At 40.2% G+C, this 14,422-nt stretch overlaps 1 protein-coding gene across 1 annotated transcript in view; it reads left to right on the plus strand.

Annotated features, from left to right (window-relative positions):
- Window positions 1-14,422, plus strand: part of LOC144767712 (phospholipase A2 inhibitor and Ly6/PLAUR domain-containing protein-like) — a 102,983-nt gene that overhangs the window by 62,547 nt on the left and 26,014 nt on the right. The window contains exons 2-3 of the mRNA XM_078651102.1: window positions 6,087-6,206; window positions 7,830-7,985. Of these exons, the coding sequence (XP_078507228.1) occupies window positions 6,087-6,206; window positions 7,830-7,985 (276 nt within the window). The remainder of the gene's footprint in view (window positions 1-6,086; window positions 6,207-7,829; window positions 7,986-14,422) is intronic.

Here is a 14,422-nt window from a genome sequence, read left to right on the forward strand (position 1 = left end):
CCTGATGACCAGATGACTTCCTTGCATAGAAGTGTTGGGTCTAGAATTGAACTATAATGAAACAAAGGGCATCTGTTTTTCTGCAAACGCCTATCATCACAATATCGAATTCAAGTGGAAAACAGCAGGGAACAAACAGGAACTAGTCCTGCACTCCAGACTAAAGATTAAGGAGCACCTAGTTCAAAGAAGGGCTGAGGCTAATATTGCGTTTCGCACTTAACACAGTACAAATAAAGCTAGGGTGCATGTCACACTCCCATCTACAAGTAACAGCAGCTAAGTGTCACCTTACACTTACTTACGGTTTGAAACTTTTAAAGGGAAAGGATGCGACCACTCTAAAAGAACTTCAGTCCACCCTCTTTAAATGCATTCATCGCCGTCCGCAATACACTTCTCAAGCTCTGGTTTGATTGAAATTTGGGTTATTCCATCAATCGCCGAATAAGGATGGACGCACATATCAAACTGTGTCAGAAATTAAGATCGGCAAAACCAGATTCACTGGCTGCCTTATGCTGGACCAAAATGAAGAACCAGCACACAACCAAAAATGACTGGCTAACGGTGCTTCAGCAAGCGTTAAACACCCTTAACCTGGCCAAAGCGTGGGACCTAAACATCAGTTTTACCACAAAATTGTTAATAAAGCAGCCAAATTACAAACCTGGACACTTAACAATGCAGAGATGGCTCAAGCAGAACACAACTGAATGATTATGCAAACCTACAAAGGTTGGGGCCCACAACCCTACCTCATACGTCATATATCCCCATCAATATAACATTATCTGCTTCTAATCTGCCTGGGAGTTCTCCCATCAAAAGACTAGGTTCAAGCCTGGAAACAAACCTGGTTGGTCCCTGACTGTCATTTATGTGGAAGGAGACCGTATTAGTTTTTTGCATTTGCCTGACAATCAGCTAGCTGAGATGGAAACTTCTACTATGGGCTCTCCAGATAAGATTCTGCCAACCCACTGTGATGATGCACTTGAACAGTCAGTCGCTCTAGCTCCCTCTGCAGGGCCACAAAGTTCCTGCTACAAGGTAATAGACTGAGTGGCTGCCCAGCCCATGAAAGTCAATCTCAAGCTCCCACCATACAGTTCTTTGCTTATACACTACTGTACTGCATCCTAGTAATTATGGGTATTCTCTGCCCTGTGAGAGTTGTAGCCAGTTTTTAAATACAGTTTCCTCTTTAAACAAAAATCACACTCTATCAATTGAAATTGTGTGCCTAATCAGTTACAGATTTTTAAAATTGTGTACTGGTCTGTCTTTTGTAATGACTTTAATTAATCAGCAAATAAAGAAAATATAATTTGAGTGAAAATTAATTTATTCTGCAATGTACAAGTGTTTTGCGCCTTCACTGCCTCTGGTCCTTGCTCTCGGCATTCAAATTACTGTGATCTTCATTCAATGGGCGTTTTATTGTGACCTGCAGAATGACACTGTTGCTTGGTTCTAATAACTCCATGAAGCCTGGAAGGTCTGGAGGTACCTGACATGTTTTACTGCAAGGATAACCCCTTCCTGCATTGTTGTTTTTAGAGCTGCAGTAATGTTTGATCCGGACTTAAGATCTGGTGTGCCGCCCATTTGGTGATTTTAGGTGGTTGAATTTTCACACTTGTCTAACTGCTTCTGGTAGTCACTGGGACCTGTTTCCTTCTGGATAACCCAGGGTTCTACTTGTATCTTGTGTACTAGTGGTATCTTCTTTTGTGCTGGAAGGATGAGGCGCACCCAGTTTTATTACATTACTGGTATTTTGCAAGTTGGAATTCGCTATTGTTGAAGAACTCCATCTTGCTGCTTCTGCTATGGCCTCCATTGATGACTGAGGAGCTGGCCCTACTTTTTTAGATGCTCTTCTGAAGATGGAATATATCTGGTCCATCTGTTTGGTGAATCCCCCTTGAGAGGGCTGCTTGTTGTGGGCCTTTCTTTGTCGCTTGTGTTGCTTTTTTGACAAATACTAGTTAGCCCTGGCTCAAGAATCAGTTGTTCCGATGATATGAGGAGGTCTCTTTAAAGAGGTCTATAGACTCAACCTACTCTGAGTTTGGGGTCATTAGGTATTATCACTGGTTATCATTTCAGGGAGTTTGCAGATTGCTTGTTTTTCAATTGTGCAGTTCTTGGCTTAATTTGAAGTTTTATTTAGTTTAGTACAGCATCACATTATGCAGGAAGGGTCGATGATTTGTCAATCATTGGACCTCAGGTAGACACCACTACTGATTGTGCCGCATCTGCTTGTGGTCGCTGTATCAGATTAATTAAGGCCCCTATTTTGTTATTGATTGCAGTGACATAAATTGCCATGGTATTAAGTAAATTGACCCACAGGTCAAGTTTCTTTGACTGATACGTTGATACGTCTACTGCCACTTGGAATGAATTTAGCAGAACCTCCCATGTCCCCTGCATTGCACCTCTTTGATAATATGCATTGAGTAGTTTTGAGTGTTGTTTAATATTGCACTAGTTTCAGCCAGATCTGGGAATCAATCCCAAGAGACCAAATGATACTCTATTGTTCCTGTTTCTACCAGGATCATTTCTTGCAACTGGAGGGTAGCTTCCAATGTAGAGGCAAATGAAATGGTGGAAGAGGCCAGTCTGCTCAACAACCATCTATAGTCATTTGTTGGTTAGTTAAGTGTATGCTCCTGGGGCCAAGGTGTGTATGCTGGTGGATCCTGTTTGCTTGTTACTTCATAGAATGGAGCACTGAATGGTGTTACTTTTAGAATCATGTGTGCACCTCTGATTATGCCCAATGGTTTTCAGTGTCAACAGTGTTTCCCCGACCTCATTCGATCCTACATGGTGGGTTAGGTTTGACATCAGACACGGCCCGTGGAGGAAGTTTCAGTGGGGCGGAGAGGTGGGGTGGGGGAGGGGCAGGGTGAAAGGGTACTGAAAACTGGAGAATGGACAATTGAAGGTAAGTAAACAATTTAATAAATAAAACAAATTTTGTAGCGTGCCCTGCATTGCATTTCGCGATGCAGGGCGCGCTACGAAATTTGTTTTATTAATTAAATTGTTTACTTACCTTCAATTATCCATACTCCAGTTTTTAGCACCCCCACCCTGCCCCTACCCCGCCCCGCCTCTCCGCCCCACCGAAACTCCCTCCACGGGCCGTGGCTGTTTGACACCACCCTCTAATTTTGGTGTTCAGGGGAGAGTGAGGGCCTCCACTCCCACAGAAGCACCTCTCTCTCTCTCTCTAATTCTTTAGATAATAGATTCTGTTGTTGCCCTTGCACTGGTCTTACTGGGATTGCAGAAGGGAGCAACTTTTTGTTGACCGTGGGTCGTAAGCACTAAATTGCGTGCCTCTGAATAGATTGTCATGTACTGTTCTTGTCAATCGTCGCACTCTACAAATGAAACTGAAACTTTGTGCCTAGAATAAAGCTGAAGGTGGTCTTAATGGCAGGCCTACTTTCTTTGCATTATGCAGTGTTTTGAATGGCTTGGAGATGGAGACAATTTGTAGACTACTCTTAAATCTTGTTTGGCACTCCCATAAAGGACATGGGTGGAAGGTTGCAGTACTTTAGGCTAGGTCCAGATGTGAGGGAGCGAACAGAGGGGGGCAAGTTGCACCACGGACCTAGCTGGGCCACTTCCACCCTCCGCCAGCTCTATCCCGGAAAGAGCGCTAAAGTTCTCACCCATGCTCCAAGCTACCTAGCTGCGCAAGGAGTACTGCTGCCTACCTCTGCCATCTCACTTCCAGCGCCCCATCAGGATCTAATCTCCATCTGCTGTTGCTGCAAGACTGCATGTCCATCCACACTGCCTCTCTGCCTTGGATTGCTTCTTCATCCTTAGCCTTGTTGCTGATGTGGGTCATCAGGTGGGCTGACTTACAACTATCCTGCTGGCCAGCAGGCGGTTTTCTATCCTGTGGGATAACACGTTTCTAGTTACCCCGTAGAGATGTCCTGAAGAGCCAAACTGATGGGGCTTGGAGGAGGCCTTGATCATGAAATCCCTCAGGCCTCCATATATTAGCAGTGTTTGGAGTGGCCACGGCTGTATCAGTGCCGGAAGCACCTTGAGTGGGCAGAACAGTGTCGCTACAACATTTCCTGCAAATAAGCAATCCATCCATCTGCTTCTGATATGCTTATTATGAAAAAGTATGACAAAGGCAGTAAGGCTGACTAATTTATTGTGAAAAGTGTTGGTTAATGCCAACGGGCCTTTAAGTATGATCATATAGTCACTACACTTAGTTAAAGGTTGTAGACAGATATTTTATTACTAGGAATATCACAGATGTAAATCGTGATCAAGGGGTTCAGTTTGGTTATCGCTTTGTATAAACACTTGTAGTTGAAGACTTGCTATGGGATAATCCTTGTTAGGCCGATTTCACTAGTGTTGTCTATTGCTTTGCTAAGTCTAAGTTTGCATATATTTGTTATTCTTCAACTGTTGATGATGGTTGCCGGCTTATGGTGGCCTCAGTTTGTTATGGCGATAACTCAATAATGAAGGTTATTATCTTGATTCGTTCATTGAGAAACGCTATTTCAGTTGCCACAGGTCTGATATGTTTATTATTAAACATTACAAAGGGAGTAGGCCTGGCCTACTTATTGTGAAATACATTTATTAAATCCAATAGGCCTTTATGAGTGGATTGTTATGCCACTGTATTGAAGACAGCAGACTGATATTTTGTTACATGGAATCTCACAGATACCTTGGACAACACTTTGTGTAGAGGACTGGCATTGTAGTAATTCTTATTAGGCCTTCTTATGTCGGGTGGTGTCTGTAAATCTCCTTACCTAAATACATAAAGGACCGTTGGGCCAGGCCTTTTCTATCTGTTCAAGAGTCTTTCTTATTCTGCTTCTCCCCATGACAGCATAGTGCATGGGGCACTCATCTTGTCCATTTCTGCAATTGGCTGTGGGTAACAGAATTTGTCCCAATCAGATGTGCACATCTATCTGAAAACGAGGGCACTTCTTTGTCTGGGCTGGTGACCAATCCATTAGTTTCCCATGTTTTCATTTCATAGGTCAGCTTTCATTTCTTTGATTCTTTTTCATGACCATCCTGCAGCTCTCACACACTTCTACCAGCTGCTCGCTTACCCCAAAATGTAATTTGCTGCATCCGCTGTTGTCATTATTTCTAAACTGGTTGCCCATCTTGAAATTGTTTTGTCTATATGTGTCATTGTTTTCTAGTTCCAATATGGTCAACATATTTTGAAGTGTTATGTCGGCCTATTTGGCTTAATATGGCTTTAGCATTTTAAGATTTTATTGTGCATACTTTGTCATTGCTTTTACTGCTCCAAGGTGGCCAACACATTGCTACTTAATGTGGCATCTATCTTGAATGTAAAACAGTTGTACACTATGTACAATACCATTGAAAGGTGACCGCCTCTTCCTATGCAATATTGTATTTGCCTTTACTCACCAAGTTTAGGAGGTGGCTTGTATTCATTTATCTATGTGTGCTCTTTATATTTATTGTGCAAGTGGGAATTTGCCAGTATGTTTTATTTTGGTTGGATAATCTGCTAAATGCAAGAATGACCCATTGGGTGGATGAATTTATCTAAAAGCCCAGGAATGAGTGGCAGAGTGCATTCATGATGACTTCCATGGTGAGTTGCTAAAATACATCAGTGACAGAAGAGGAACTTTCAGTTATAAGCTAGACTTATTAGCACTGCCAGTGCTTGTTTCTTTTTAGCAATTTCCTTCTCATGCCAATTCTTAGGTGCATATAATATATAATATGACACACCAGCCTGTGGCTCAGCATCATTTAATGTACACAGTCCCCAGATTGGAGAATATTCTAAAAAAGAGAAATGTAGGTGCAGTTTAATTGAATACTAATATATTTTCTGCAATATGTACAGTAGAACCAGTAGAACCTTAGAAAATGTTTTCAGAGCCAACACACATCATAAATATAAGTTTCTGACAAACATCCTGGGCCCAGTAGCAAAATAGTTCCACAATGAAAAATGTAACAACACACAAAATCTAACAATATAAACATTATTTTCTTTTCAGGGAGTTCCCTCATTTGTGAGCATTGCTTAAGCATCAACAACAACAGTTGCTCTGGCAGTTTTGACCAGTGCCCCCAAGGAGTCACTCACTGCATCAATGGCTTGCGGAATAAAACAGTAGGTATGTGTCCATGGATGAATGGATTAATTGTGCCTTCATTGCTGACCTAGGCCATTTACATGCATTGTGCACATGGGGCGCAGAAGGCATGTGCGCCCACTTTGAGCTCCCCGGGCACACTGGTACTACAAAAGAAGCCACATATGCTTGTATGTCCCCTTCTGCAATACAGATAGCGCTGGTGCACAAGTTTCTCCAGTGCTATCATGAGAGGGCATTTCTACATTTGCATAGAGGCATGGCTCCATGTAAATGAGGGAATCACTTTGCCTCTGTGCCCGTGCTGTATTACTGACGTGGGCAGAGAGGTGTACTGAAGGTGTGCCACAAATAGGTAGCACACTTTCAGTGTGCCTTCCAACGGCAGCCTCGGGGGGAGAAACAAGGTCCCATGGACCTCCTAAGACATTACCCTGAATGCGGGTACAGTCACTCACTGCACCCATTGGCAAGGGGATCTCTAATCTCCCTTAAATGTGCATGTGGGTTTCTGCCTGCACTGTGAAACGAGGAGCAGGTTTCAAACTGCTGGTCAGTATTTCAATTGAATGCACAGCCCCCAGGGCAGCGGAAGTGTACATCTGCTTTGGAGGCAGGACATTCATTTCAATATGGTACACTTTCCTCATTTGCTCCGGCCGCAGTTCAGCACAATGTGTGAAAAGTAAGACCATGCTAATTTTATGGAAAGCGGGTGTAATTTAGGTAATTTTCCATTTTGCATACTTTGAGAAATGTTAAAGGAGACACCATTAGGTAATTTATTACATTTTATGGTGTGGAAGCTATTCAAGCCTAAAAGGTCTTGGGAGACAGATTCTGACAGAAAACGTGCCATAAAAAAAATTTCCAATATGATCCATTCCCCTTGTCGGCGACTTTTGAATGTAAGGAATACTCATATGTTTAGTGTTCACTCGAGATAACATTGTACATTACATGCCATTTTTTCACAATTTTCTTAAATTTCACATTTTTTCGGGATAACAAATACGAGATTTTGCACTCTTTTGATGTAAAATTTATAGAAGATACAAATTTGGGGCCTTATTGGGATAACACTGGGATATTGTTGAGACACTCAACTCAAACTTATCGATGGACTTGTCCGATATTAGCAATTAAACCTAAATGCATTAGAACTTGGTTTAATGAGCATAGCTGAGAAGATATTCTGGAAATTAGGTTAGAAAGACCATTTACAAATTGCTGGAATAAGTAGTTGAACAGTGCAGCAGGAGACCAGCTAAGACTCTTGAATTTGCTACAAATGTGTTGGGGGTGAGAAGTGTGTGTTACTCACCCACACACTACTAGCTCAATATTTTAATTGAATTGTATAGCCAATTGTTTTTATTGCACATCAATCAGTTGTTTCCTCTTCCACTTATTATGACATCATTTTAACTTTTGGAACATTTTGAGAACATTCTTGCTATGCCAGAAGCAAATTGTGCTGCTGTGATAAGTCCAACGAGTTCATTGAACTGATAGAATGTAGTTCTTAAAATACTGAAGGGCTATACCCAGAGTGCCTGTGTTTGTGTAGGTGTTAGATATTAGGCCACTTTTTGCAGCAATTCCCTTTTCTTTTAACAAGAAAATGTGTTCTTTTTTACGTAGGGCCCAAAGTTGTTTTAACTGCATTCAAGGGTTGCTTGAAGCCCGCCAAACTGGCCACCTGTGGAAAGGAAGTTGTGATCACGGGCGCTGGCATTTCCTTGCAGATCACACGAAATTGCTGTGACTCAGACAAATGTAACCATCATGAAATTTATGGTAAGGAACATTCCTGATCTGGCCATCCAAAATGTAAACAGGCTCGTGAAAATTAAAAAAGATTTAGAAAAGTGTAAAGGTGACTTCAATTTGTAAAATTTGCACTTATAAATTCACCATCGTCGCATTACCAACACATACTTTTAGATCTAAGATCGCTGCTTTTTGGAAGCCCAAGGAAAGTAATCTGCCTACCATCACCGTAGAATCCAGCAGGGAGTTCAATGCATCATTATTGGATGAATTTGCAGTTATTTGTCAAATCTTAATCGGACTGTCAAAGAAGAACTGCACATGCACCAATTAAATGACAAGTAATCAGCTGCAATAATCCTGTACAGAATGCTGCTGACATATGCAGGGCTGCATAAGGCAGATTTATTGTGACTGAGTTTTTGAGGTGCAGGATGCCCACAATGTGACCAGTGATAGAGCACTTTAACCCTTGAAAATCCTCGTACAAATTCAGGTTCAGAAAGCACTCTCCGATGAAAATTTAGTTCCGACTGAGGCTGGCACCAAACATCAATACAAGTCAATAATGTGAACACATTTGGCTACACAAGTAAGACAGGGAGTGGTTAAGTTTTAAAACCATAAAGGTTTATCAAAAGGTTAGCAAAGTTTTAAACTGAAAACACCAAATTTGTTTTGAATCAATACATAAATGAGTTAGTCAATATACTTAAAGCAAATCATCATGAATAAACACTATTTTACTGACGTGTATTTAACAAGGACCCCCTGAGTATATGGATCTTATAGTTCCTAGGTCAGGGAAATTAATACATTTGAAAGGCAACAACCTAGGCAACTAATGTCTAGAACACATTAATGGTGAATTAAATAAACAATTGGCTGAGGCTGACTGTAAGACTTGAGTATTTTTATTCGGCAATTACACAATTAATAAATCATTACTATAACACCATCGTAAAAGTTAAAATTTCATACAAGATTATAAAACAAGAACAAATAAAGACACAAGTTAAAAATATGTTTGTCAATGGTAAATCAGTGGCGAAAAATACGTCTCTACGCGCGTTTCGGCGGCCAGCGCCTTCTTCCTGGAGTAGCCACACAATTTCTATAAAGTGAAAATACACATAGATTATATATATAAAATTACATATTGACACAATTTATACAGTTGAAAAGGTTTTTAACATCTAGAATTTTAATTTTTACAGCCAGTCAGTCCAGTTTCTGGTTTTACAGATTTATAAAACAACAGTGATTTCCATTGTTCATTTTTATTCCTGTCATTTCCTTACATGTTCTGTCTTAGTCCAAAAAGACACCTGTCTTAAGTTGGAGATTTAAACGTAGGGTATGGGACAACATGATAGAAAATGGCACGTTGCGTGGATGTAGGATATAAAAAGATATTTTTAAGAGTATCCTAGTTCAGTAATTTGAATAGCATTCATTGATGCTTCAGACAATTCATAGCTTCCCAATAAATGAGAGAGGAGATAAGCGAAAGGTCTTTTGAGGGCTTACTGTGAAGCTGTATTGATAAGGAAACAAATATATGACAAAGAAAGTAACCAATAAAAAACCAATAACAGGTATGATTTTCTACCCAAGCTCCTGTAACACTGGATCCAAAAAGAGTTACATAAGAAATAGAAAACCGTCTTGACCAGTGTTCAATAATTGATTTTTATAGTAAGTACCACAGACATAAATACTAATATAAAAGAAAACACCACCATAGCAAGGGAATCAAAAATCTTTATTTTCTTGTTCTATATAAAAGTAAGTTAAGATACTTTCTTTGTCATATATTTGTTTCCTTATCAATACAGCTTCACAGTAAGCCCTCAAAAGACCTTTCGCTCATCTCCTCTCTCATTTATTGGGAAGCTATGAATTGTCTGAAGCATCAATGAATGCTATTCAAATTACTGAACTAGGATACTCTTAAAAATATCTTTTTATATCCTACATCCACGCAACGTGCCATTTTCTATCATGTTGTCCCATACCCTACGTTTAAATCTCCAACTTAAGACAGGTGTCTTTTTGGACTAAGACAGAACATGTAAGGAAATGACAGGAATAAAAATGAACAATGGAAATCACTGTTGTTTTATAAATCTGTAAAACCAGAAACTGGACTGACTGGCTGTAAAAATTAAAATTCTAGATGTTAAAAACCTTTTCAACTGTATAAATTGTGTCAATATGTAATTTTATATATATAATCTATGTGTATTTTCACTTTATAGAAATTGTGTGGCTACTCCAGGAAGAAGGCGCTGGCCGCCGAAACGCGCGTAGAGACCCATTTTTCGCCACTGATTTACCATTGACAAACATATTTTTAACTTGTGTCTTTATTTGTTCTTGTTTTATAATCTTGTATGAAATTTTAACTTTTACGATTGTGTTATAGTAATGATTTATTAATTGTGTAATTGCCGAATAAAAATACTCAAGTCTTACAGTCAGCCTCAGCCAATTGTTTATTTAATTCACCATTAATGTGTTCTAGACATTAGTTGCCTAGGTTGTTGCCTTTCAAATATAAACACTATTTTACGTCTCAAAGGCAAATTAAGCAAGGTCAGTTCTACCATAAAGAGACCACCCTACCTTGCTAAGTCATGGAAAGGTTCTGCTAGAATGTAAGTGAAAAGGGTTCAGCGTTAAAGGCAAATGAAAGGGCATCTGTGGTATGCACCTGCATCTCTGTCTACATTGCATTAGTTTAAATCACACAATTCTAACACTTGATACACCTACCCATGATTGCCACACGAAGGGTCAATCACTTTAGGGGACATGAAGATAACAAATTGTTATTATTTTCACAGGCTACTGTACAATAGTCCAACTCTAAACATACTTTGGACTAACGGTTATCTGTAACTTAATGAGATATGCTTGGTTCAAGAAGTACTCTACACATGCACGTTAGTGTGTTGAAAATGTGTAAACACAACTTTTCACATAGGAACAGAAAACGAAAATGACACCATATGAGATTGCTGCTTCACTTTCTCCTAATATAAAGAAATATACACAAAATGGAAAAAGATGGCAGGCAGACACTGCACTAAATATTTTAAAATGAGGTCTACATTTGCTGTGGTCAGTCTGAACGTGAAAAGTACACACCTAGTACATTTGCGTGTAACATGTTAATATCAGTAAAAATTTCAAAACATTTAATAGTGACAATATCATCATCACAGGCACAGAAACTACAGTAGGTATAGTCTTGTCAGATTCTGACCCTCCACCCTTTCTATACCTGGGCCCATGGGTTCCCCCACTGGGTACATACTTAATCCCGCATGACTACTTGTCATAGATAGGGCTGTACCCTTTGAAAGATAAAGGGAAAGGTGGAGGTTCAAAGAGGGTGAGCAAGATATAGAGTTTTAAATCAATAAACAAAAGCTTTCTAATAAAAAAGAATGAAAGGGGCAGATAGGAAGACATTAAGCAGAAAGAGGAAGAAACAAGAGATGGAGCTTGCTAATGCCCTAGAATTGAGACAGTATGAGATTCCAACTTCCACTGTAGCACCTTACAGGCCTGCTTCGGCGTTAACGGCCTGAGCCAAAAGCAAGAGCCTTAAAGAAGGATCAGGCCAGTAGAGCCCATTACGGAGGGCTCTAAAGCTATTAAAACAGTCCGCCTCTAGAGGGCCAAATGTTCTAATTTGTAAAACAAAGGCCTCATGGATCCGAGGGGGGTCAAAACAACTTTAGGCCTTTGTTAAACATTAGAATGTTGATGCTCAGGGATCCTACCAGCTGTGAGAAGCCCAGAGCACTCCATTGTTTTTAATAGAGCGCCCAACTTTCCAATGTTCTAATCAGTGTTAAAACAAGTTAAAGGTGCTAAAATGCTGAATGTGAATTGGAAGAAAAATATTGATTGAGTTTTTTTATGTTTGGGTGGTATGTGAAGGGAAAGAATCTGACAATCTTCCATGGATGACCTACTCTGTTGTGTATAAATCAAATATGCTATGTATTCTCAGAAAAACTTTGTCATGATTGATTCACAGAGCAGTGGCATTACATTCTTTACAGCACATTCTAACAAGTGAGTTTTGAACAAGGAATCCAGAAGAAGCAACATTGGTGACAAGAAAATGTGGCAAAAGGCCGAAATGTCAAGAATAAAAACAATAGTTCACTTTTTTAATTTTCTCAAAAATGTGAATGGTGGAGGTAGGAAGGAGGCACCTCAGCTCAATGGAGATAGGTGTTATTGTTGTGAGGCACATGGTCACTTAAAGCGTAATGTCCCAAATATTCCTCCAACTGAACAGATGTCAGTCTATCTGATTTATAGGAGTTACTCTAGAAGCTTTTCTGATGTAATAGAGCTGGCTGTGGATGGCTTGGATAGGAGGTAAAGTACCGATACTCAAACCCCAACCAACATCCAGGAACACCAGGAGCCTGTGTTTGTAAATGGTGTCAGGTTGGCTCACTTGTAACATCACCACTCCCTGTCCAATTACATCTCTTTCAGAAACAGTAAGCCAGTCATTTTTTTCATTTAAAATCTTTATTCGATCTATTAAAAAAAATTATAAAAGCACAAATGCATTGGATTAAACCGTTAAAAAGACCGTAACACAATTTACAATCATAACATTTTAGGTAACTTTTACAGTAATTCAAGTTAGCATGACCATCGACTTTCTTTTTCTCATACAAGCCCACAGAAAAGATACTACTGAGAAAAAACATACAAATTAGGTAAAGACTTCAGAAAGTACAGGGCCACCCTGCATTGTTTAAAATGTTGAAGTCTTAAGATGGGTAAAATAAATGTTTCTTGTTGTAAATAGAAGTCCTTGGAGCCGGGTCTATTATCAGGTTGTCTTTATTCAGGCTGGATTTCAGGTCAAGTCATTAAGATGGAAACACAGAAGACATAGTGAAGACCCACCAGGAGTGACCTCCTTGTCACTCAGCCTGCCTGGTGCCAACTGCCAGCCGTGACCAGGGCAAGCCCCCAACACTCCATGATGTCACCAAACATTCTAGTGGTGACATCATGTGAGTCACAGTGGAATCCCATGGACAGAAAGGATAAATATAACACATCTCCTTTCTTTAGGGAAATCAGAAAAGGTGAAATTAAAATTAATAACATTAACTTCAGTGTACATATCGATATCAAAGTACACAATGCATTCTAAAGATAGAGCATTAAGATAACATTCACACTACCTCACACCCTCAGGTAATTAGTAACAAGTGCCAAAGGTAATTACTAACAAATCCCAAACACAACTAGTCTCATCCCCATTCCTTGGGAAACACAATCAAACACAAATTGATTTTGTGACAAAATGGAGCCCAGTTTGCTCCGTAACGGGGTACACCTCACCCCGTGAACCACACCTTGGAGTACATATTGCTCCGCCACCAAATATGTAATAGGGAACTCACCACCCCTAAAACTAAAATTGGAGTACACTTTGTTCCGTACCAGGGCACTCATCACCCCATGAGCCCAAAAAAAAAATTGGAGTACTCTTTACTCCGCAACAGGGCACACAACGCCCTGTGAACCGTAACTCCATAACTGGGACACATATAGTCCCACAACCGAGGATGCAACAAAGTGCACCTCAGCCTGTAAACTTAAAACAATTGTAGCATATAGCTTCCATCTCAAAAATAAACATGTAACAGGGTATCACTCTGAATTCAAACTGGAACATTACCAGCTATAACAAACCATACGAGGCACTCACCACCCCTAAAACACACTACCCCACAAATACACAATAGTACGGCTGCACTCACCATTCACATGCCGCTCACCACACCTAAAATTAACTACACAGGCACTCACCACTCACTTGCCACTCACCAAATATAAAATAAACTGCACGGGGCACTCAACATCCCAAAAACACACCACCATCTCCACTCACCACCCTAAAATAAATTACACAAGGCACACACCACCCCAAAATAAACTGCAATAGGACAATAATCACTACTGATTCACCACTGACCACTCACTGAACCCACATGGATAACGAGATAAACATTACAATGACCAGCAAAATAATGAAAGAGAAAGTCTCGTGCTTCGGTAAGCGGTCTCTCACCCGAGGTTACCAAAGAAGAAGAGATCACTGTTCTCAACATGCCAGTAGCAGTATGTCACTCAGCCTGCCTGGTGCCAACTGCCAGTCGTGATCAGGGCAAGCCCCCAACACTCCATGATGTCACCAAACATTCTAGTGGTGACATCATGTGAGTCACAGTGGAATCCCATGGACAGAAAGGAGACAGGCTAAATATAACATTTCTCTTTCTTTGTGGTAAAATTTACAAAACAATACCAAGTGTAGATCAGTTTGGGGTGAGACATTGTCACACGGACACAAGATGAGGTCAGCATGCTTGAACTTCCTCTCTGGGAACCTGAGCATCAGTGGGATA

Source organism: Lissotriton helveticus, chromosome 7, assembly GCF_964261635.1.
Source record: "Lissotriton helveticus chromosome 7, aLisHel1.1, whole genome shotgun sequence".
NCBI classification, from domain to species: domain Eukaryota; kingdom Metazoa; phylum Chordata; class Amphibia; order Caudata; family Salamandridae; genus Lissotriton; species Lissotriton helveticus.